This window comes from Microtus pennsylvanicus, chromosome 6, assembly GCF_037038515.1.
Source record: "Microtus pennsylvanicus isolate mMicPen1 chromosome 6, mMicPen1.hap1, whole genome shotgun sequence".
Taxonomy (NCBI): domain Eukaryota; kingdom Metazoa; phylum Chordata; class Mammalia; order Rodentia; family Cricetidae; genus Microtus; species Microtus pennsylvanicus.
This window is the reverse complement of record NC_134584.1, coordinates 48055863-48079725: the sequence shown is the minus strand read 5'-3', so window position 1 is coordinate 48079725 and position 23863 is coordinate 48055863. Positions and strand designations below refer to the sequence as shown.

Genomic DNA, 23863 nt, shown 5'->3' with positions numbered 1-23863 from the left:
GGCAAGGATACCACTGTGTTGCTCCTTTGGGAGTTGTTGCCTACCTCTTTGCTGATTTAGGAAACTCTTCTTCCAGTGTTCACTGCTAGGGGCTAAGAGCATGATTCCACACAGAATGTAAAAAAATATTTCAAAAAGGCCAAAAGTAAAGGAGTAGAGTATAGAAACTCTTAACTCTTGGGACCATTAGACTCATTGGTTGTTCATTTATAGATTTGTCTTTGTTTTTGTTTTTCAAGACCGGGTTTCTCTGTGTAACAGTCCTGGCTGTCCTGGAACAACTTGATAAGATCTACCTGTCTCTGCCTTTGTACTGCTGGGATAAAAGGTATGCACTAACACACCTGGTTTCATTATAGTCTTTCTTAATTGGATAAATGAGAGAGATGGATTAGGTTCCTTTTAAGCTTAGTTTTAGCTTTAAGGTTTCTGATTTCAGTGTACCATTCTTAGGACCACAGTAGTGGTTTGAATGAAAACAGCTCCCATAGGCTTATAGGGAGTAGCAATATTGGGAGATGGAGCCTTGCTAGAGTAGGTGTGGCCTTGTTGGAGGAAGTATGTCACTGGGGGTTGTTGGTATTTGGAGTTTCCGAAGCCAAAACCAGGTACTTTTTCTTCCTGCTGCCTGGCACTGAGGATGTAGACCTCTCAGTTACCTCTCCAGCACCAAGTCTGCCCTCATGTTGTCATGCTTCCTACTGTGCTGATAAGGGACTAAACCTCTGAACTGTAAGCCAGCCCCAATTAGATGTTTTTCTTTTTAAGAGTTGCTGTGGTCATGGTGTCTCTTCACAGCAATAGAAACCCTAACTAAGACAACCGCTTATTTTAGATCTGAGAGTTTATTTCAGAGTACCAATTCTTAGACCCACATTAGAATCCCAACTTCTCTGTCTTTTGATATTATGTTCATTTACAGTTTCAAGGGCAAACCCTGGGGATTCCTTTAACATGTCCACCTTTATAAAACAGACCCAGTGAAGGAGAAGTTAATGAACAATACTAACTGATGGACTCTAGCAGACATGAGCATGCCAAACATGGCTCTGCAGGCTTTGCCATTCTCTTTGATTCCATCTGTCTTCCTTGCTAAACCATTAGATTACATTCCGAAAGCTAGCCAACAAGGTCTATTCCCTTATTTGGCCACTTCCTCCGCCTGAGACTGCCCACCAAGGTCCAGGTATCAAAGTATTGAAGTCCAACAATCAAAAGCACCATTCTGGCACCCTAATTAACATGCCCAGTCCCTTTTTCCTTTTATAAACTGCCATTTGTCAATGGGTCATGTCTGTCTCCTCTCTATCCAGAGGCAGTCCTTTGTTTCTGGGGCAAAAATCCTTCCTCCATCTCCTTTCCCCCTTTCTCTTCTCCCTTGTTCTCTATCTCCTGACTTTGTCTTATATTCCCTGCTCTTTGTTCTTCTGGTGTCAATAAAGCTCCTTTGTGATAAGACTTGGACTTAGGATGTCTTGTGCCTTTTACTGATTCTTTTACTAATATTTTAGTCAATTGAAAGTTCTGATCTACTGTATATCTTTCCAGAAGTGTCTATGTGTAACTGGGTAACCACAGGAAAGAATGAAATCCAGATTTTGGGAGATGTTTTAACATTAAAAATCTATCTATCTATCTATCTATCTATCTACCTACCTACCTATTTATGGTTTTTGAAATAGGGTTTCTCTGTGTAAGCCCTGGCTGTCTTAGAACTCACTCCTTAGACAAGGCTAACTGGCCTCAAACTCAAAGATCTACCTGCCTCTGCCTCCTGAGTGCTGGGATTAAAGGCACATGCCTAAAAAATAGACAATTTTTTAATGACCATAATGTAACCAGAGGAAATTACGTTTTCCACTAACATCCAGTAACGATCATCTTGGGAAAAGGTGAAACCCCAGACAAGAAATGCCAGCTGTCCTTGCATCAAAGCAAAAAGGACTCCTTCTCCTGAGTACATAGGCCAGGAAGACTCAAGACATCTCTGATATGAAAATAAGCTATCCTTGCCGTGTGAAGACACTGTGCTCTTTCTGTTGGCAGCAGTGGCACCAACTAACTACATGCTCTCCAAATACGCCATCTATTGATGGATGGTGACTGAGAAATAGTGGCGTAGGAAGATGGTCTTGGAGTCCTCATTTCCCAGAAGGAAGGTTTCCTCCTCCACCAATCAGATGATACTCTCATGGGGGGAGAATCAGAACACCGTCAATTTTCCAGTAGATTCACCCAGGTTCTTAACTACTTTCCCACACCTTATTGCTTCTATCCCAAGCAGCATTTTCCTTTTCCTCATCACATTTTCATAATTTATTAACCTTCTTAAAGTGGTATATGACCCCCTGGGTCTAATTGTTTCTTTGGGATTTGGAGAGGTTTTTTCTCCTATGGATCGTTCCATGTACCACATAAAAATATCAACATCAACAGAGAAATCCTATCTCAAAAAACCAAATATATGTATGTGTGTGTGTGTATCTCAACATCAAATTAGATTTCAGCACTTTATGGCCTGCTCATCAGCTCCTAGGCTCCACCTACAAAGCTGAGAGAGGAGAGGTTTGCCTTCACTTCCTACAAAATCAAGCAGGACATGAGGGAAGCTCTGTGTGTCACCTCTCAAAAAGCGACCGGTGTTACTGGCTCTGTGCAATCTGATAACCCCACGTTCCCATTTGCAGGAGATGTTTAGCTACATCATGAGATGCCACAACACACCATACAACCTCAGAGAGAGGGAGTCACTTTGAGGGGAGCTCTACTTTGGGCCTTGAAGCCTCTACACCTTGTATGATTACAATTGACTCAACAATTTAGAAAAGAAAAGTTATTTGGAAATATAATGATCCGAAGTAAACTTGACCATAAGTATATACAAAGAGTTAAGAATACAATTAGAAAACCATCTTGGGGGCGTGCAATGGGATGAGGAAGCAGACTTGAGCCAAAAGCAGAAGCAAAACTAAGCGTACAGAGGAGAAAGTAGAAAGCCATCGTAACGTCTACTGCTGCTCACATGATATAATAGAAATGACTCACACGGTGTTTTTCACATTTGGGTCACAATGCATATTTTAGCTTGCATGTTCCTGTAAGTGAATTAACTTTTGGATAACCACGCAGAAAGGGCTCAAAGGATGAAGCTAGGTCTCTAGGATCCTATGTCATTCTTAGATGCTAAAGACCGAAGGAAGTGGTTCTCAACCTTCCCCCTCATGCTGTGACTCTTTAATACAGTTCCTCATATTGTGGTGACCTCCAACCATAAAATTATTTTCATTACTACTTTATAACTGTAACTTTGGTACTGTTATGAATCATAAAGTAAATATCTGTGTTTTCTGATGGCCTGGGGGGATCCCTGTGAAAGGCTGCTTGTTCCCCCAAAGGGGTCATGAACCACGGGTTGAGAACCACTGACTGAGAAGCACACAAGTGACCATAAGACCTCACCAGACATGAATAGGATCGGTATGCTGGAGCCATCCAGTAAGTGACTATTGACCATAAAAGATGAATTCCATGGAGACCTCAGCGGAATCACAATATAGTTGACACTTTATGTACATCCATGTTAATAGTTCACATAAAGACACCCGAAGTTTATGAAAACTCATGGCATCTACAGAGCCGTCTCCCTGCTGATCTGGTAAGGGGTCAGTAGTATGAAGTGTTCCCGATGTCTTTTCTCAGCTTATCCCTTTCTCTCTGGAAGAAATGGTTCTCAGTGTGGATCCGGTTGTTCCATCTCCTCCTGGCTACCCCGCCCATCATGGCATTGTGAGTAGATTGGTGTTAGAATGTGATAGCCCCAGCCCCATCTCCCTCCTCCAGCTAGCCCTTTCTAGTTTTTGTTTGCCAAGAAGAAGCAATACCATCTGGAGGAAGAAGGAGAAGAGCAGATTGTCAACTCACAGCAAACGTAACTTCATTTTATTGGCTTGAGCCAATTTTGTTATATGAGTCAGTTGGAAATTATAATTTTGGAATATATTAATAGAATTTTAAATGAAGACGTCCCTTGTAGAAAAAAGTAGTCTAGGGCCAGCGTGGTTGCTAAAGGTGCTTGCTGAACAAACCTCATGCCCTGACTTCAATCCCAGAACCCACATAAAGATGGAAGGAAAGAACAGACTTCTCAAAATTGTCCTCTCACCTCCACATGAGCCCAAACACATACATACATCAATAGCAAAATAAAATAAAATTTTTAAAGAAAAGAAAAACGAATCTAATTCCATCACTAATAGTCTCAGTAAGTGATAAAGATGGGATTCTAACTCAAGTCAGTATATTTTCTGTGATATTTGGGAAGTATTTATAAACAGGGGTTGTAAGGCATGAGCTTGTGACACAGAGGAACTGGACATTTTTAACCTACAAAGGGAAAGGACTGGTGACATTATCATTTTAAATACCCATAGGGCTGGTATATATGAAAGGGCTTGAATTTACTCACTTGTTATCTTGAAGAGACCAGGACCACTATGGGTACAATATAGGGAAGGTTTTTTTACACTTAAGTAGAAGACCATAGATTATATATAAGCAGCTAAAATTAGCCAGAACAATTTCTTGAGAAATAGTGAGTTTTCTGACACTGAGGCATTTCGGGGCAGACAGGAAAATAGTGCAGTATGTTCTGGTCTAACCACAGCAGAGGAGCAAGGCCTGTGGAAGGGGGAACTGAGGCATGAAAATCATTTGAATGGGGTGACCTTTAGGAGAATATGATTCTTTACAATCTGGAACCAAATAAGGGTTTCATTCTTGCCTCTGAACTCTAAAACCTATCTTCCTATCTGTTTGCAATAGTTTAAATTTTAATCTATTTCATATTTCAGGGTATTATGCCCTGAATATTTGATCTGAATGCTGTGGCAGAAGGTCACTCACGTTCATTTATTTTCTTTTACTCTTATACACTGGCAGGGAGTCTTTTGAATCCATTATGCAAACGCACGCAAATAATATGCAAATGCCGTGGCCTCAGAAAATGACAAAATCTTACGGCCTTAACGGAGCCATCAGACCTTTCTTGAAGACAGAAAGTAATATGCCTTTTCAGAGTCTCTGGGGTAGGGGACAATTTCCCGGGAGTGATATTTACATGACATTGGAATTGGTGGCTCAGAGCAGGCTTCACTTCACATTCTTTATGTTTATGTAGGGCTTTAAGGTTAGGAAAGCATTTTCCTACATATCATCCCATTTGATCCTCATAATTACCCCGTGATGTAAGCAGGGCAGCTCTGGCTTTTCAGCTGAGAAGCTACTCTCTGAAGTGCAGTGTCAAAGGTCACTCAGTTGGTAGGCAGTAGACCAGAGGCTTGGTACCAGCCACCCTTAGGTCCATACCATAATGGATGCCTTCTCTGAAGTAAAGCGGCCTGCCATCACCTTTATTGGCTTAGACCATGCTTTTGCAATTGGTATCTTCAGAGGTATGCTTGTTGTCAAGGATGACATTTCATGAAAATGCCTAGGTACTGAGAACAGCCGGACTATAGCCCAAGTGAGATTTTCAGGCCCATTTTCAATTTCTGATGTGAGAGGTCCTTCTGTCTATGTGTTGCTTTTATTGGTTAATGAATAAAGAAGCAGGCTAGGCCTGTGTGATAGGGCAGATAGAGCTAAGGGGGAGGGGACTAAACTGAATTCTGGGAGAAAGAAGGCGGAATCAAGGAGAAGCCATGTAGCCCTGCCCGAGACAGACACCCAAACTTTACCCAGTAAGCCACAGCCTTGTGGCGATACACAGATTAATGGAGATGTAATTTAAGATATGAGTTAGCCAGAAATACACTAGAGTCATTGGACAAGCAGTGTTTTAAATAATATAGTTTCTATGTGATTATTTCGGGTCTGAGCCCTGGAAACACACAACAAAGCCTGGCGGTGGTGACACTTACCTTTGATCCCAGCACTCAGGAGGCAGAGACAGGTGGATCTCTGTGAGTTCGAGGCCAGCCTGGTCTACAGAGTGAGTTCCAGGACAGTCAGGGCTACACAGAGAAACCCTGTCTCAAAGAAAGAAGACAAAAAAAGATTGACAGGTGAACGTTCTCTATTCTGGCTGCTGTTTAGCTGTTTTAGGAGGCTACTTACTCTTTGCCATTTAGAGTAGAAGTGTGTCTCTTATGTGAGACCACCTGGATCTGAAGCCCCATTCTTCCACGCTCTGGTGATGTGGTCTTCGAGAGGCTATTTGCAGTTTCTGTAGCTATAAAATGAGAAGAGAGAGAGAGAGAGAGAGGAACTCTGGTCTGCAGGCTATTAAAAACATAAGTGGTAGCGACTTTGGTCACTTTATTTATGGCAGTGACATAGCATGTAGTATCTAAGGTCGTTGTGGAGTCTGAACTAGGAACTGGGCTCTTAGAAGCGGAATGGAAGAACAACGCCACCAATTATCTCTCATACATCAGCTGGTTCAAGGGTAGAAAAAGGCCTGTGGTCGCTAAGTATTTACTGAGTAAATACTTGAACTTTTTCTTTCCCGGCTGCACCTTGGCCATCGTAAGAATTACCACTCTTTCAATGGATTCTCTCTATTTCTTTTTGTCTCTTCCCCCTCTCCTTACTTAAACAGGGTTTTTTGCAGCCTGGGCTGGTCTCGAACTTCTTATGACCTTAAACTGCTCATCCTCTCGCTTCTGTCTCCCTAATGCTGAAATTAAGGGACTATGCCCACGACTGCTTTATTGGTGCTGGGGTGCTGAACTTGGAGTATCATGCATGCTAAGAAATTACTCTACCAATTGAGGTACAGCCCAAGGCTTCAAAACTATTTCTAAGGGAAAAGGGACCCCGAGTTGAGATTTTTAGTTCTGCTGCGTTGGCCAGGCTGCTGTGTCTTTTAAAGCTGTTTTGTTTAACTTGAGCCAGGTGTGAGGGCAGAAAGGGGGTTCCACCTGAGCTGTTAAGACAGCAGTCCTAAGTCACCTGGGCAAGAGAGAAAGCAATCCCCTTCCATAGGAAGATCAGGAGCGCTCCAGGAAGGGGCTGAGGTTTAGCTAGCACAACTGTGGAAACTGTCACCTCCCGCCCTAGTTCCCAGTTTTGCAGCCCTCCCATCTGCTGGAGCCGAGCTCTCTGCCCTGCCAGCATGCTCCAGCACTTCTCCCAGCCACCCCGAAGGACAGCTAGCAAAGTGGTATCCGACATGAATGCAGATTCCGGCATTTCCAGCCTCTCACAGGGAGAGAGACTAGAAGGTCGGGGGGGGTGGGCCAAACCCTTGAAATTGGCATCTGGCCAATGGGAAGCATCACAGTCTCTAAGGGCTATGCAACTGGTCCACACTGGTCAGGAAATGCACTGGGCCATCCTGGGGCAGGGTTCTCAGTTATTTTTGGCCAGGATGGTTGGTATGCAAAAAGAACTTCCCTTTTCTTCTTCTGCAGCGCAGACCCACAAATGCCGAGCGGTTCACACAGCGTTGCCCCTTAAGATCAACCTTCCGAGTACCTCTCTGCCTGCCAAATCGCCAGGGCTATTAGAGTGTGATTATACGGCTTGGCTCTGAGCATTAGCTAATCCGACCCAGCTGGGCTTGCTCTGGACCTGGGATGGCTCTGGACATCAGCTGCTTCTTTTTAGTGGCGCTCTTTTCAGCCAGCTGTGAAGCCATCGCCTCCTCAGATCTGACGTGCATTGAGGTGAGTCCAAACCGTGTCTCTGCCCAGCTGACACTTGCTCAGAAATTTGAGATTCGGCCTACAGACTCATGTGAACCTTGGCTTTAAGTCTCTACTGTCCTAATGAGGACAACAGGAGATAGCAATAGGGTTTGGGTGCCAAGAACAGACCCTCTCAATCCTGACACCTGAACTATGGGAGCCATTTGTGAGCCATCGTAGCACATGGCCTCTAGCCACAGAGTCCTTCAGTTTCTTGGCTGCCACAGTGAGGACTAGTAAAGACAGGCCCATTCCAGGCTTCAGAACAGTTAAAGGATCATTCTGAATGAGATTGGTTTTCTCCTCCAGTTGGACACCCTTCCGTCTGTCAGAATACCCCGCAGGAGTAACTGAGACCCAAGCCAACGCCAACCTTCTGTTTCAAACTGTAACAGTAGGAAGTTGTGGAGAGGAAGAGAGAGAGAATGGCCTCCGTCTTTTGCCACGTAAAATGATTCCACCTTCCTCCCGCTCTCCTTGACTCTGGCAAGTGGCCAGTCCCATATGGGCATGCCTGACAAAGGGTGTAGACAGAAAAGGGTGGTTTGCTAAGTTGCTTTTCTACTTTGGGACTGAAAGGAGAATATAAGCCAGGGATAGTTAGGGGCAAAAGGAATCTGAGACCATAGTTAGAAGTCAAACCATTGACCTAAACCTCAAGGCTAAGACTTCCCAGATGAGGGTATGAATCAAAGTCAAAGCCAGAACTTGAATGAAGTCTGAAACAGAAAGCTTGTTAGCCATTTGAGTGGATTCAGGCTGTTCACAGACCAAACAGATACGATACCCAGGAAATATCAAGTCAGGGATGGAATATTAATTTCCTCAGGCTTCCAGAACCAGTGCTAGAGAGTAAGGAAAATTACATAATAGGACTTATTGTTTGCCATTTCTGGAGGCTGGAAATCCAGGACTGGGGCTGAGGCAAGGTCATTTTCCTCTGAGGACTTTCTTATTGGTTTGTGATGGCTGTTGTCGTTGCTGTAGGCTAGAAGGTAGTAGCAAGGTCGTTTTCCTCTGAGGACTTTCTTCTCGGCTTATAGATGGCTGTCTTTATGTGTATCCAGTGTACCATCCCCAAGGCTTAGCTGGGTCTAAGTTTCTCTTATGAAGACATTAGTTGTGTTGGACTAGGACCTGCCTAGGTTTCCTCACTTTACTGTAATCTATCTCAAAAGACCTCATCTCCAATTATAGTCACATGAGACACAAGGTCCTGGGAGTTAAGGCTTCAACCTAAGAAGTTCAGGGGTGGGAGAATGGGAGAGAACTCAGGCTATAAAAGAAATAAAAGAAGAAAGGGGCTTCATCAACCCCAGCTTCTCCTCATTCAAGTTGGGAAGTTGGTTTCACACATCATGCAGATGGCATGAAGGGATTGGGATGGGGACATTCCCTTCTCAGTGACCAAGGACGAATGCTAGTCACGTGCTGACCGCATCCCCAGATGGGATAAGCCTCCCATTCGATCGCAGTTCCACAGAAGTGGGCTATTTGCAGTACTCTGTTCTTAACTGGGGAATTCAGCTCTCAAAACCCTGCACCTAGGGGAAGCCTGTGAGACCGCAAGGAGTCCAGGAAGGGTGAGCTTGCCCGAAAACTACAGCAGAGCTACAGAAGCCGTCTAACCACCCATGATGGTGACAGGCTTCTGAGTTGCCAGTTCCCTTTTGTACATGACCCCTGCTTTGGCAGAGGGAAGAAGGAGGAGAGGCAAAAAGAAAGAAAGTGCCTGGGGTAGGCCCTCAGTGCCATGCCTGTCATTCATGGGAGTAGGGCACAGTGTCCCAGGTCGCTAAAGGCCCTGTATAAAGACAGTGAAGACTTCCATTTGGGGTAAACACGTGGTAGTGAAATCCTTTAAAACAACGTCCCCACCTCTAGCTCGTGATTGCCCTCTGACACATGTCTGAATTGAAATAGCCTTGCAACCCATTCCATGAGCATTAGAGCTCTATTTTCTCTTTCTTCTTCTCTCCTTCTTTCCTTCTAAGCAGCAGAAGTTGAAGGCTGTTTAATGCATGAACACGATGGGCCATGTTCCAGACCTCTATGCCACGGATGAGGGGGGGCAAGCCTGGTTAGGAGAAACGTGTGCCTTTGATTGTCACGCGTGGTCCTCTCACAGTCAAATCACCCCGGTTCTTTCCACCCAGCCTTCTCCTGGCTTTCTTTCCTGCCTCACTCCACTTCAAGCATGGTCAAGCACTCATTGTCTGTCTGTTCCTGTGACCCACTGTAGTGAGCTTGTCTGGCCCAGCGTGATACTAAGAGTTGTGTTTAGGTTTTTGCCTTCTTTTCAGCTTATTAAACTTTGTTGAAGCAAAACACACATGCAGAAAGTTCACATGGCCTTTCCTAGGCAGTTAAATGCATTTTGACCCACGAACACAGCCAGGTATTCCACATGCAACTCAAGGCACAGATGTACTCAGTACCTCAGAAGCCCCCAAGCCTCCTCCAGGCCATGAGTTCCTCAAAGACATCTAGCCTTGTAACTTCTATCATCATGGTTGCTAGTACGCTCTTAAAAAATAACTTTGTACAGTAGGGACCATATCGTAGGAACTCCTTTTGCCTGAATCCTTTTGACTGGCATTAAATTGGTGACACTTTCGGATGACATGTACGAAAGTGATTTGTTGATTCCTAGTGTTCAATGACACACTGTTTGGTGGGAGCCCCCATCGTCTATTTATTCCTCTACTATTAATAGGAAACTGCATTATTTATAAGTTTTGGAAGTTATGTATGACACTGGTTTTAAGCTTTCTTGATTATGCCTTTCTTTAGAAATCAAATAAATTTATTTTATATGAGTACCTGAATAAATGTATTTCCCATAGTGTGTGTGTATGTGTGTGTGTGTATGTATGTATCTTGTAGACATCACAGATTTATAAAGCATCACTAATAATTAACAGCCCTTGGCACTGCGTGTGACGTTTCATTGCTCCTGAGTCTTGTTAACATTTGATAATAAATGTGTGCCATCCTGATGGCTGGGAAGGAGCATTTCATTGGGATTCAATTTTTATTTCTCCGATGAATTATTAAATTGAGAACATGTTCACAGTTGCTTACATAGTCCTCTCTCCTGGCACTGCTGAGAGCCCAACCCAGTGCCACCCTCCTTCTGGGCAAGCATTCTGACACTCATACACCCTACAGCGACATTTGTGGGGGTGCAGTGCTTAAGTCTTTTGCTCATTTTCTCCTTTGTCGTCTTGATGTGATAGCCAATATATATTCTTCTACTCTGAGACTTCTCTTTCAACTTTCCTAAAGGTATCTTTTGCCAACTGGAAGTTCTTAATATTATTGTAACTTGATTGAGCATTTCTTCCCTTAATTTTCAGTACATTTCTGTCCAGTTTAAGAAATCTTTTGTCTACCCCAAAGCTATGATGATATTATCCTACAGTTTCTTCTGGAAGATTTATTGTTTCATATTTCTAAGTTTTAACAGCTCAAAAACTGAGATATATATATATATATATATATATATATATATATATATATGCATGCATGTTGGGTAGAAGTCAGAACTGATATTTTAATAAATTTTTTTGCTTAAGAAAAGTTTCAACCTACACCAAGCTCTGAGAAAATTATAATAAAAACTCATGACCACTCCACAGAGAATCCTCTGTTGCTAAATGCCCCATGTTCTCTGTATGCGTGTAACAAAATTACAACCATGACCAGGCCTTTAGAGAATAGCGAATATTCAGACTATCTGGAATGCAGTGCTGTCATTGCTGCTGTTGGAATATTTTCAGGGTACTCTGAAATAGTTCCTTAGGCTTGCTCCCCACCCCCATTACAAATGGGCTCATCTTAGTCACTCTGTCCATTCAAAACCAGGTAAGACAAAGTCCTTCTGCTTCCAGGAATGGGGTGGGCTTTACTTGGCAGTGCCCTCTTTGAAGAACTCCAACTTCACAGATGCACTAGCTTCCCAGGACCAGGATGATGGGGAATGAGATGATCCCTGAAGCAGGCACTCCTTCTCAGGGCTAAGGTCCTTTGTCTGGAGACTTCTCAGCGCACACTGGTAGGGTGTGCTTCTTATCCCCAAGCTATAGCTGGTAAGAAGAGAGGCCCAGGCAAGACAGTTAATGCTGTGAGCTTAGACTTGGAGACAAGCAGGCTATTTCTGCAGAGCAATGGTTCTCAACCTTCCTTATGTTATGACCCTTTAATATAGTTCCTTATGTTGTAGTGACCCCCAATCACAAAATTTCTTCATAACTGTAATGTTTCTATTGTTGTGAATCGTAATGTAAATATCCTCTATTCCAGATAACTGTTATGTGACCCCTGTGAAAGGGTCATTCCACTCCCCACACCCCCACCCCTGCAAAGGGATTGTGACCCACAGGTTGAGAACCACTGCTGTAGAGGCCCAGAAAAAAAGGAGGTTTAATTGGGATGTCCTTCACCTGAAGGAGTCAGCTTGACAACACAATTTTAGGGATGTGTCTTCCCAAGAGGTTCCATTTGTTGTTTTGTTTTCAGAGAGTAATCTTTGCTCTGGAATTCAGTTTACCAGCCACATTGCTCAAGCTGAGATTAAAAGAAGGGGCTGGGGGTGGGGTCAGTGTTTCCTCATGCATGCATGTGTCAAGTGAACTAGACGTCTGAAAAGCTGGAAATAAGCATTCCAGTGAAATCCAAAGGCTTCCAAATTAGAAAAATGTCTCAACGCTTGCAAGGAGAGAAAATACAGTGGGATGGGAGCAGAAACAAAATAACCTCCTGATGGAAAAAATGCAAAGGAACACCTGGAGGGAGAGGGGGTTGCAGCTAGGAAGGAAACTTGCTCTAGGTAAAGAGGCCCAGCTCTGAGCCAAGCTGAAGACAAAGTGGCTGGCAGGGCACTGCTGGTCCTAAAGAAATGTGTGCAGCACAGGCATCCGAGTGGATTTGCAGCAGTTCTGAAGGGTGTGTGCAATTGCAGGCGTCCGAGTGGCTTTGCAGCAGCTCTGCATGCTATGTGCAGTTGCAGAAATCTGTGTAGCTTTGCAGCAGTTCTGCATGGTATGTTTAGTTGCAGGCATCCAAGTGGCTTTGCAGCAGCTCTGCAGAATGTGTACAATTGAAGGCAGCTGAGTGCATTTGTAGCAATGCTACAGGGTATGTGCAGTTGCAGGCATCCGAGTGGCTTTGCAGCAGCTCTGCAGGATGTGTGCAGTTGCAGTCGTCTTCGTGGTTTTGCAGCAACTCTGCAGGATGTGTGCGGTTGCATGCATTTGAGTGGATTTGTGGCAGCTCTGCTGGCACGGGCATTCACATTAAGAAGGATGGGCCCTGTCTGTAGTGCAGTCAGCCAAGGTAGACGAGTGAAGAAGCAACTTCGGAAAACTGTCCATCTCTAGGTAGAATAATTACATGGGGCTCGTGGAGCTGGGGCATGGCGGGTGTCTGCCTGGGAGAAAAACCCAAGGCAAGTGGTCCTGGCAGTGGTGGAGCTGTCTGTTGCTTTCCTGCATCCTCTGAAGGATGCTCATTCCTCTGGTCTATGCTTCCATGCTGTGCTGTTAGAATTCACCCAAAGCTTTGACCCTAGTCCTGGTGGTGAAAAAGACATAAGCTCACCATTGTAGAGCTTCTTCCAAAATGTAATCTCTATGGAACTCAAGCCCAGGAAACATATGGAACCACAATAGATGGTGTTCTGGCACACATGACCATACAGTTCTTTTTCTTTCAAAAAAAAAAATCAGTGTCCTAAGAGACTGAAGAATTGCCTTGGAGTAGAGAAACCTGTGGAAATTTGACAGCAAATGCAAGGTATAATTCCAGATTGGAAAAACAGAAAATTATCTTGGAGACCAGCAAAGTAATGGACTGCTGAATGATAAGTGGAATCAATGTTAAACATCCTGAGTTGATAATGGGTACTGTTGTTATATGTCCTTGTTCAATTTAGTCTTAATTCTTTGTGTTTTCTACATCATGCCTCCAGATCCCACCCATCCCCTACCTCACACCAAAATAAAAATTAAGAGAAAAAGAGGGGGGGAGAAAGGAAGAAGGGGAAAATCTTGTCACGGAAGCTGCAGTGTGACACAGTGAGTCACTCAGTAAATCCTTTATCCATATATTTTTATAATTAGGCATTTTTGGAAAAGAATCTGTTTCGAGGCCCCTGGTCTCTGCTGCACCATCTACTCTGGGCCCTCCCTGGAACTCTTCCTGAACATATCATTGCTGCCCTGTGTCATAGAGATCTTGCAGCCTTAGGTCCACAGGACTGATACCCTCCCTTCCCTGTGCTCCAGCAGATCAAAGACGGGGGAGATGTTGGGGCAGGCCAATACATAACCCTGGTCCTGAGCCTGAGTTCTGGGCCTGGTTCTTGGCAGGGTTTTTCAGACCACCAGCTCTCCCCTGTCCTTGCCACCAGGGTGAGCTCTCCAGCATTGCTCTGGCTAGCTTACCCCTTGCAGCAATGAGCAAGGGGTGGTGGTCAATTCTCTGAGTTTCACATCCTCAGGGTCCGATCTCCACATCTATACCTTCAGGGCCAGGTCTCCTGCGTTGCCCAGGTGAGCTGTAAGGTCCACTCACCCAATTACTACTACAGCTGGTGAGGGGCAGAAACAGCTCTCGCACCTGCCTCAGGAGCTGACCAGAGGGGGAGGCTTCTCTCTACCACCCATGCTGAGATTAGACAAATGAGCAGTGGGGACAGCTCTCCCATGTTTACAGCCTCAGGGCTGGCTTTACCCACATCTCTGCTACCAGGGTTGGCTCTACTGTGCTGCCCAGGTGAGCAGCAGGGCCTGCTCTCCCAAGTGCTGCAGTTGGTGAAGGGTTGGGCCAAGTCTCCCACCTGATGTAGGTGGCAAGGGGCGAGGAGAGGAGGGCATCATTCCCTCACCCATGCCTCTCACACAGCCTGTGAGGGGCGTGATCGCTCTCCCATTTTCATGCCCTCATAGCCAGTTCACCCGTGCCCATGCGAACAGGTCAGTCTCTGGTGCAGCCCTGGAAAGGTATAGCTTCTCTCTCCTGAGTACTTCAGCTAGTTAGTGGCAAGGCCAGTTCTCCCTAGTATTCCAGTCAGTGAAGGGTAGAGCCTTATCCTCTCTGCCATTGGTGGTAACAGTAGACAAGGACATCAACAGAGACCATGGCTGTAACAGAGCCTGAATCCAGAGATGGGGCCCAGCAGAAGCATAGCCTTGGGTAGTAATGAAACCACCCACGGCAGCCCACTCCTCATCTCTTTTGCCTCTTCAGAGATGCCTCTGTCCACAGGACATAAACTACTTTGTCTCTTTTCCATTTCACTTCATACATTTGCTCACCATAGTAGCACCTGTCTGCCTGGTGCCGCGAGGGGCTGAAGTCTCCTTGTCCCGCTTAGAGTATTATGGCTCTGGGCAGGATCATGCTTTCTCGTCACAAAGAGATCAGAGTAGTGCCCAACAGTCTGGGCTGGAGACCTCTCTAGAACCTGGGCTAGAAAGCCCAGGCTATGACATTGAGTTTGGCTGGCCGTAGCTGCATGGCATGGGGTGGAGGGGTTTCTCATATATCCTTGTCCTGAAGGAGGTATAAACAAAATATCTGTAACTTACAAAAGATTCCATTCCAAAGGACTGAATGACAGTGATTGTATGTGTGTGGTCACAGGTTCACACTACTAGCCTTAGAAAGTAAAATCAAGGCTCTCCTTCACTTTACAGCTAATATCCACTTATGAGTGAGTACTTATCATGTTTGTCTTTCTGGGTCTGGGTTACCTCACTCAGGATAATTTTTTTTTCTAGTTCCATTCATTTGCCTTCAAATTTCTTGATGTCATTGTTTTTAACAGTTGAGTAATATCCCATTGTGTAACACATTTTCTTTAGCCATTTTTTTGGGGGGGGGGTCTGAGGTACATCTAGGCTGTTTCCAGGTTCTAGCTATTACAAATAAACCTGCTGTAAACATAGCTGAGCAAGTGTTCCTGTATGATTGAGCATCTTTTGGGTATTCCCAAAGAGTCTAGGTAACAAGAAGAGTCCGGTGGGGGGCAGGTGCGAGGATCTCCCTGTGAAGAGAAAATAGAAGCAAAGTATTGGTGGACTGGAGGTGGGTCAGGATGGGAACTTGGGGAATTGAATTTAGGGGTAAATTGAGGGTGAGATTACAGAAGATGAAAATAAAGAGGGACTCAAGGGAAATAAATACCCCTGAATCTACAAGGATAACCCCAGCTAAGGCTCCAACAATAATGGCTACGCTACTTAGCCTGAACTGACAATCTCCTGTGATCAGATTGACAACTACCCCAATTGTCATCAGAGAGCCTTCATTCAGTAACTGATGGAACAGATATAGAGACCATCAGCCAAACATTAGGCGAGCTCAGGGAATCTGACTGAAGTGGGGGGGGAGAGATTGTAGGGGCCAGAGGGGTCAAGAACATCACAAGAAAAGCCCAGAAACTAATAATCTGGCTCATGGGAACTCACAGAGTCTAAACCAACAACCAGGGAACTGACCTAGACCTTATATACATATGTGACAGTTGTGTAGCTTTGTTTGCTTGTGAGACTCCTAACAATGGGAGCAGGCACTGTCCCTAATGCTAGAAGCTCCCTCGGCCCCTGGCTCAGCAGAGTTTCTGCAACCTTTACTTTCTGAATCCCATTAGTGCAGTAAAGTGCTTAGGAAGCCCAGGAGAGGCTGAACGAGAAAATAACTTCAGTGTCCTGAGCATGTATATTCAGAAGCAGGGAATCAGTAGCCTTAGGCCTTTCACTGTGATACTATAATAGAGCCGGACAGATTGGCAGATTCCCCTTTCTCCCTACTTACATGATGTCAGATATGCCAGTGGGGACCAGAAAAGAAAAATGTCTCCTCCGAGCTAATAAGATCCATAGCAACACTGAGCCCACAGCCGTCCACACAAGTTCTCTCTGGGTGAGCCACAGTCACGGGCACCAGGCACAGTCTTGTAGCATGCTTTTCCCCACCAGTCAGCTAAATCTAGATTTTAAATGCAAAGTGTGCATTTCAAGGACATTATATGGATGGATTTGTGACAGTGCCTAGAGGACTTTGGGTCTATAAACTGGAGAATAAATTATAGGGAAATATAAATATGGCATTTTCATCATCGACAGTTATAATAGCCTCACGGAATAGAAGGAAACCAGTGGTTTCCTGGAGATGCGCATGTGTCGTAGCGCCATGAAAAAGTGCACCAAGCAGGAAATGGAGTTCAGCAAAGTGATGTAAATGGTGCCGTCTAGAGAACCTCGCCATCCAGGAGAAAAGGGAGATGTGTGTGCTTCTGTCTATCCAAGAAAAATCTGTTTGTAGACAAGAGTAGGAAGGCAGCTGAACCAGAGTGCTGGTTGGGCACCCTCATGGACTCCTGGAAAGCAGGCATGTGGGAAGGAAAAAGCAGAGGACAGGTGGTTGTTTAGTTCACCTAGGATGTGAGACCGGTGATCCCTGATGCTCATGTTCTTGTACCTCCAAGGATATTTTTCTTAGCTAGGAGCCTCCCTGGGCCAGGTATACATCACCAGCCGACCTTGCTACCCACCCTCTTCCCACTCCTCAGCCACACCCACACCAGCCGCTCATGATACAGTGGTACCAGATAACCCTACCCTTCTGCGGACTTCTGATGAATAGCATTTCCTATATAGTTAGTTCCAGATCTGTGTCTTGGATTAGAAGTTTAAGAGGCGGCGCCCTTTAGATTTCAGGATCTAGCACTATGTTGGACGCAGGGTGGTTCCATAGACCCACACACAGTCTGGTAGCTACAGTCTGGAGATCCCAACAGGGAAGTAATTTGCATTTCAAGGTTGAAATCCTCAAGATCTGTGCTACTTCTTTTTCCTTTTAATAGCGTGTTAAGCAAATTTGTTACAAAGTTACCAGCACCTCAAATGCCCAGGAGGGTAAGAATTTGTCAGCAAACTCGCCTTCACAGTTCTCCCTCCTCCTTCCTGTTCTGTTTGCCTGTATTCCTTGTTTGTTGAGACAGGGTCTTGCCCTGTCTCAGGATGGTTTAGGAGTCACAGAAATCCTCCTGTCTCAGCCTCCCATATGGTGGGGTTATGGAATGATTTCTCTCTTTTTATTTCTATTTTTTGCCAGAGTGTACTAAAGCAAATCTCAAACCTGTCATTTTATTTTTAGTTACTTTAATCTGCACCTAAAGAGTCTAAGACCATTTCTTTCATCAAACCATAACCATTAATGTAACCAAAAATTCTATTCTCTCTCTCTCTCTCTCTCTCTCTCTCTCTCTCTCTCTATCTCTATCTCTATCTCTATCTCTCAAATTCATTACTTCTCAATATCATTAAATCCTGTCTTCAGAGAGCTCTGGGATTGTTATACTATGTCTTTTCCTAGCTTTTTAAAAATCATAACTAAACAAGGGTTAATATTATTTGTTTGCCTAAGTTATTATGTCTATCTTTTTCTTTTAAAATAGCTTTTCAACAGTTATTTTCTGTGCATACCCAAGCAAGCATGTGACCATGCACCATGGCGCATGTGCGGAACCAACTTGCAAGGACAACTTGCAAGAGTTGGTTCTTCCTATCCTGTGGGTTCCCAGGGAGCAAACTCAGGTTGGCAGGCTTGGTGGCAACTGCCCTTACTCACTGAGTCCTATCACCAGCCTCTCCTTTATCTCTTATCAAGAGTTTTCTTTCTTCCTCCTCCTCCTCTTCCTTTGCCCCCTACCTTTCCAGTTACAATATAGAATGTCCCACTATCTGTATTTGGGTGACTGTTGCTTTATCATGTCTTAACTGAAATCAACTGAGTCACTCACTTGTAGCCATGAAGCCAGGTCTAAAGTCTTGATTTGATTCCAGTCTATTCAGTCCCTCATGTGGACGCTTGTTTTGGGCAAGAATATTTCTGCAGGGTTCCTCTAAGGAGCACCACGTTTTTTTCAGCTGGACTCACACTGATAACAGTGCCGCTATTGACAATCTTTTCTCTCCCAGTACCAGAGGGTTGAATTCAGGCTTGTGCCCGCTAGAAAGCACCCTTTGTTTGTTTGTTTGGGAGTTGTTTGTTTCCTGAGACAGGATCTTGCTGTGTAGCTCACATCATCATTAATTCAGAATCTCCCTGACTCCCTCCAATGTGCTCGGATAAGAGGTGCACCCTCCACATTTTGACTTAGAGCCAATACCTTGCTAACAAAGTGTGTAATTTTCTTAATATCATCTAATCCCTTCATTCAGAGGTCTCTGATGGACTACAAATGTCTTTTACCAACTGATTTATTTGAATCTTAATCTAATCAAGAGCAAGCGCTTTATCATTATTCCTTGTGCTAGCTTACTAAAGCCCCGTAATGAATAAGAATGTGCACATAAACATTTTGTGCTTTTGCAAGTTTATTTTTGGGGAACGATAACTAGAAGTGGGACTGCTTTTCAAAAGGTAAATCATACATAATCTTGCTAGAGAGTGAATCAAATTACTAAATCCAATATTCATTTATATTGCTTCTCCCATCAGAAAGAAACCAACAAAACATACAACTGTGAAAATTTAGGTCTCAGTGAAATTCCTGGCACTCTCCCAAACTCAACAGAATGTCTGGAGTTCAGCTTTAATTTCTTGCCTACAATTCAAAATACGACCTTCAGCAGGCTCGTAAATCTCACCTTTCTGGATTTAACCAGGTAGGTATTTCAGCTCCTTGTGCGCTCTTGACATTTTACTTAAACAAAACCATATTGTACAATCCAAGCACTTCTGATACCACCTATAGGGCCACAGATTTATTTATCCTTCCCCAAGGAACACATTTCTGGTACTAAGATATATTGTAAAATAAGGCCAGTCAACTACGAGGAAAGTATTTCAATGGTGCTGTTAAGGAAGGCCTAAGCCAGTGGTTCTCAACCTGTGGGTCGTTACCCCTTTTGGGGGGGCTGAATGACCTTTTTACAGGGCTCACATATTAAATATCCTACATATCAGATATTTACATTACAATTCTAACAGTAGCAAAATTGCAGTTAGGAAATAGCAGTGGTTGGGGGGGGTCACTAAGCATGAGGAACTGTATTAAAGGGTTGCAGCTTTAGGAAGGTTGAAAACCACTTTTCTAAGGGTATTGATGGCAAAAGAGAAAAAAAAATCTTGACCAGATCAGATGCTGTATTAAGTGGTATGTTAACCCAATTGGCTGTTACCGGGCAATGATAGTTTAGATGAAACTCCCAGATATCTCTATTAACATGGTGTGGTTGCTGTTGTTTTGTTTGCTTTCTGATTTGTTTGTTTTCTTTTTTAAAAACTCGTGGTCTCTCTATGTAGTCCTAGTCTTCCACCAATTCACTGTGTAGACCAGGCTGACCTTGAACTCACAGATATTTTCCTGCCTTTGCCTCCTGAAGTATAGGATTAAAGGCAAGCACCCCTACATCTGGCTTCTATTAACTTTTGATCTATTTGTTATACACAAATTGGATTAAGAATTCCATCATCTATTCTAGAGGTGGAACCGTGATTCCAATTGCTAAAACATAACCTGAAAGTTGTATCTGATTGCTGAACCAATGTTTGAGAACAAAGGGCAGAAGTATCAAAAGCAAGTGAGGGCGTACACAAGTTTATGAGGAAAATGAGGGAAAGGAGGCTGATGCTTTCGTGACATCCGCATCCCTTGTAGCGGCTCTCCACACTGGCCCTTCCGCTCCTGCAGAGCGGGAGAACAAGGGACCATAGTCACCTTATAAGTGCCACTGTGAGATACCGTGGCCAATATCACTACCTACTGGTGGGTGAATGAAGGAACCATCAGCGTGCACATGTGCCAACAAAGGGATGTGCACTCCTGTGCATGTGTGTGCTATCAATCCAGTATTTTTAGATTAATATCAAGATGGTGTTTTTTGAGTCTTTACTGTTCTTCAGTTCAACGGGGCATTTTCCATGTATCATTTAACACACAATAGTTCTTCATAAAACCCTTTTGTATTTAACTGATGAAAAAAAGAGGGCAAGACTATAGACCAGTGATAGACGGTGTGCTTAGCATGTGTTAGGACCTGGATTCAATCTTTGATAGCAATTCAGCCCCTCATGAAAAATTAATAAAGGGTGTATCTTGTTCATGGTGTTACATACACATACATACATACATATATACACATATGTGTATGTATATAGTGTCTCCTATATCTTCTGTGTGATATATTTTATACTAAATGAAACAGTAAGTCACAGTTTGATTTTTACAATCACTGGGTTTTTTCCTTACAATTAAAAATAACCCCTGAGTGTTCACTCTAAAGGAGCAAAGGCTACCGAATAAATTCTAAATCAGAGTATTCAGAACTAAGGCTATTTATTAACCCAACATATTATTCTGCAGGCGTGAAGGAAAGTTCTACTTTACTTTTTAGTGATGCTATTTTGCTATTGCAGACGAGGGGTTTCTTGATTCATTGTTGTGCTGGCGTTTGTTCTTTTGTCCTCGTAAGCATGATTGCCAAATGTTCTTATCTCTTCGAGGTGCCAGATTTACTGGATACATGAAGATACCTTCCAAAGCCAGCGTCAGCTAGACACACTTGTGCTAACTGCAAACCCGCTGATATTTATGGCAGAAACAGCACTCAATGGGCCCGCGTCACTGAAGCACCTGTTCTTCACCCAAACAGGAATGTCCAGTCTGGACTTTATCCCCGTGCACAATTTGAAAAGCTTGGAAAGTTTACATCTTGGAAGTAACCATATTTCCTCCATTAAGCTCCCCAAAAACTTCCCCACAGAGAAGCTGAAGGTTCTCGATTTTCAAAATAATGCCATCCATTACCTATCTAAAGAAGATATGCAATCTCTACGGCACGCCACTAACTTGAGCCTCAACTTAAAGGGAAATGACATTACAAGGATAGAGCCTGGGGCTTTCAAGTCAACTGTCTTCCAAAGTTTGGACTTTGGAGGGACTCTCGACTTGCTGGTTATATTCAGGGGTTTGCAGAACTCTACTGTTCAGTCGCTCTGGCTGGGGACATTTGAGGACATTGATGATAAAGAAGTTAGTTCCTCGGTGTTCGAGGGCCTCTGTGAAATGTCGGTTGAGAGCATCAACCTGCAGAAGCATCACTTCCTCAACATCTCCTCGAATACATTCCACTGCTTCACCAGCCTCCAGGAACTGGACCTGACAGCCACTCACCTGAGACAATTACCCTCCGGGATTGTGGGGCTACACAACCTCAAAAAATTAGTTCTCAGCGCAAACAAGTTTGATAACCTGTGTCAAATCAATGCTGCCAGCTTCCCCTCCCTTACACACCTTTACATCAAAGGCAATGGGAAGAAACTTGCCCTTGGTACTGGCTGTTTAGACAACCTAGAAAATCTTCGTCTGCTTGATCTAAGCCACGATGACATCGAAACTTCTGACTGCTGCAACCTGCAACTCAAAAACCTGTCTCACTTACAAAGCCTGAACTTGAGCTACAATGAACCCCTGGGCCTAAAGACCGAGGCGTTCCAAGAATGCCCCCAGCTAGAACTCCTGGATTTGGCGTTTACCCAATTACGTGTTAATACTGCACAAAGTCCCTTCCAGAACCTCCATCTCCTGAAGGTTCTCAATCTGTCCCACTGCCTCCTTGACACCAGCAATCAGCATCTTCTCGATGGCCTGCCAGCACTCCAGCACCTGAACTTACAGGGAAACCGATTTCCAAATGGGAATATTCCAAAGACCAACCCGCTTCAGATCCTGGAGAGCCTAGAAATCCTGATGTTATCATTCTGTGATCTCTCTTCCATAGACCCGCAGGCCTTTGCTCAGCTTAAGATGATGAATCATGTAGATCTGAGCCACAATAGGCTGACATCCAGTAGCATCGAGGCTCTTAGTCATCTTAAGGGGCTATACCTCAATCTAGCTTCGAACAGCATTAGCACCATCCCCCCTGACCTCCTTCCCATCCTGTCCCAGCAGAAAACCATTAATTTAAGACAGAATCCCCTGGACTGCACTTGCTCGAATGTTTACTTTTTGGAATGGTATAAAGAAAACATGCACAGAGTCGAGGACATAGAGGCCACTCTTTGTGCAAATCCTCCATTGCTGCGGGGAGTCAGGCTATCTGATGTCACCCTGTCATGCGGTATCACAGCTGTGGGCATTTTCTTTCTCATCGTATTCTTGCTTTTGTTCACCGTTGCGTTGATTTTCGCAGTGAAATATTTTCTCAGGTGGAAATACCAACACATTTAGCTCAAGGTTTCCAGAGAAGGCAGATCAACGGGTTTATCAGAAGTGTCCTAAGTAAAGGAACTGTCATCCACGGGTGACCAGACTTTTCTGGTTCCTAGTGCTGGGCTGGGGTTCCTTGAGCTTTTCTGAACATGTCCTACTCATTTGAATCTCCCATGATGCTGTGGTTAGAGGCCCATGCACTGCTGTGTGAGACAGAGCCACTTCCTCCTGTGAAAAGTGACCCACAACCACTGAACCTCCAATCTGAACCCCACCCATCTGAGAAAGGAGAGCAACACGCCTCAGTGCCCCCACCCTCTGCCCAACCCGGCTATGCTGGGGCCAACCCTGTCTTTCTCTCTCTCTCTAACTTCTGACATTTTGCTTGAGGCTGAGCTCCCTGTAATTGAGCCATTTGGGAAAGTTAGGCCCCAGCAAATTCTCAATGCTCATTTCAAATGACAAAAGGTAAAAAATACAATGAATTTAAAAGACAAGACAAAGTAATAAATTCTGCTCTCGACCAGATTCTATTAGTCCCCTTGTTTTCTAAGGTCTTGAGAAACCCCTTTGTACTGTGTCAACAGTACAACACTTTGAAAGCTTCTCCCCAACCCATCCCTGAAGGTCGGATGTCATTCATTTCCCAACAAGGAGGTTTCCCTCCCCCTGTCTGCTATTCCACCTCTCGGGTTGCAAACTTAGAGGTGGGCTGTGGTCCAAACAGCTCATTTTATTCTCCAGGTTTCTGGTCCTTGGACCTCTCTCCCACAGGAACAGGGAGATGAATGTCTGGTTCCCAGGCTGGCCTTCCAAAGCCTGTTCCTTCAGAGAATGTTAAGGAACACGCTCACAGGGGAACCTTGTGTATGTATGTGTCCCTGCAGACTAGCTGTCGGGAACATGACAAGGGAGAAGAGATTTCTGTTCAGTCCAGGGGTATTCC

At 44.3% G+C, this 23863-nt stretch overlaps 1 protein-coding gene across 1 annotated transcript; it reads left to right on the top strand.

The window, feature by feature from the left end:
* Positions 1-7404: 7404 nt before the first annotated feature.
* On the top strand, positions 7405-23445 carry Cd180 (CD180 molecule). Its single transcript, XM_075976172.1, has 3 exons — positions 7405-7667; positions 19200-19366; positions 21207-23445. Exons 1-3 carry the CDS (start codon positions 7578-7580, stop codon positions 22933-22935), a joined length of 1986 nt encoding a protein of 661 aa, XP_075832287.1. The 5' UTR covers positions 7405-7577; the 3' UTR covers positions 22936-23445.
* Positions 23446-23863: the final 418 nt, after the last annotated feature.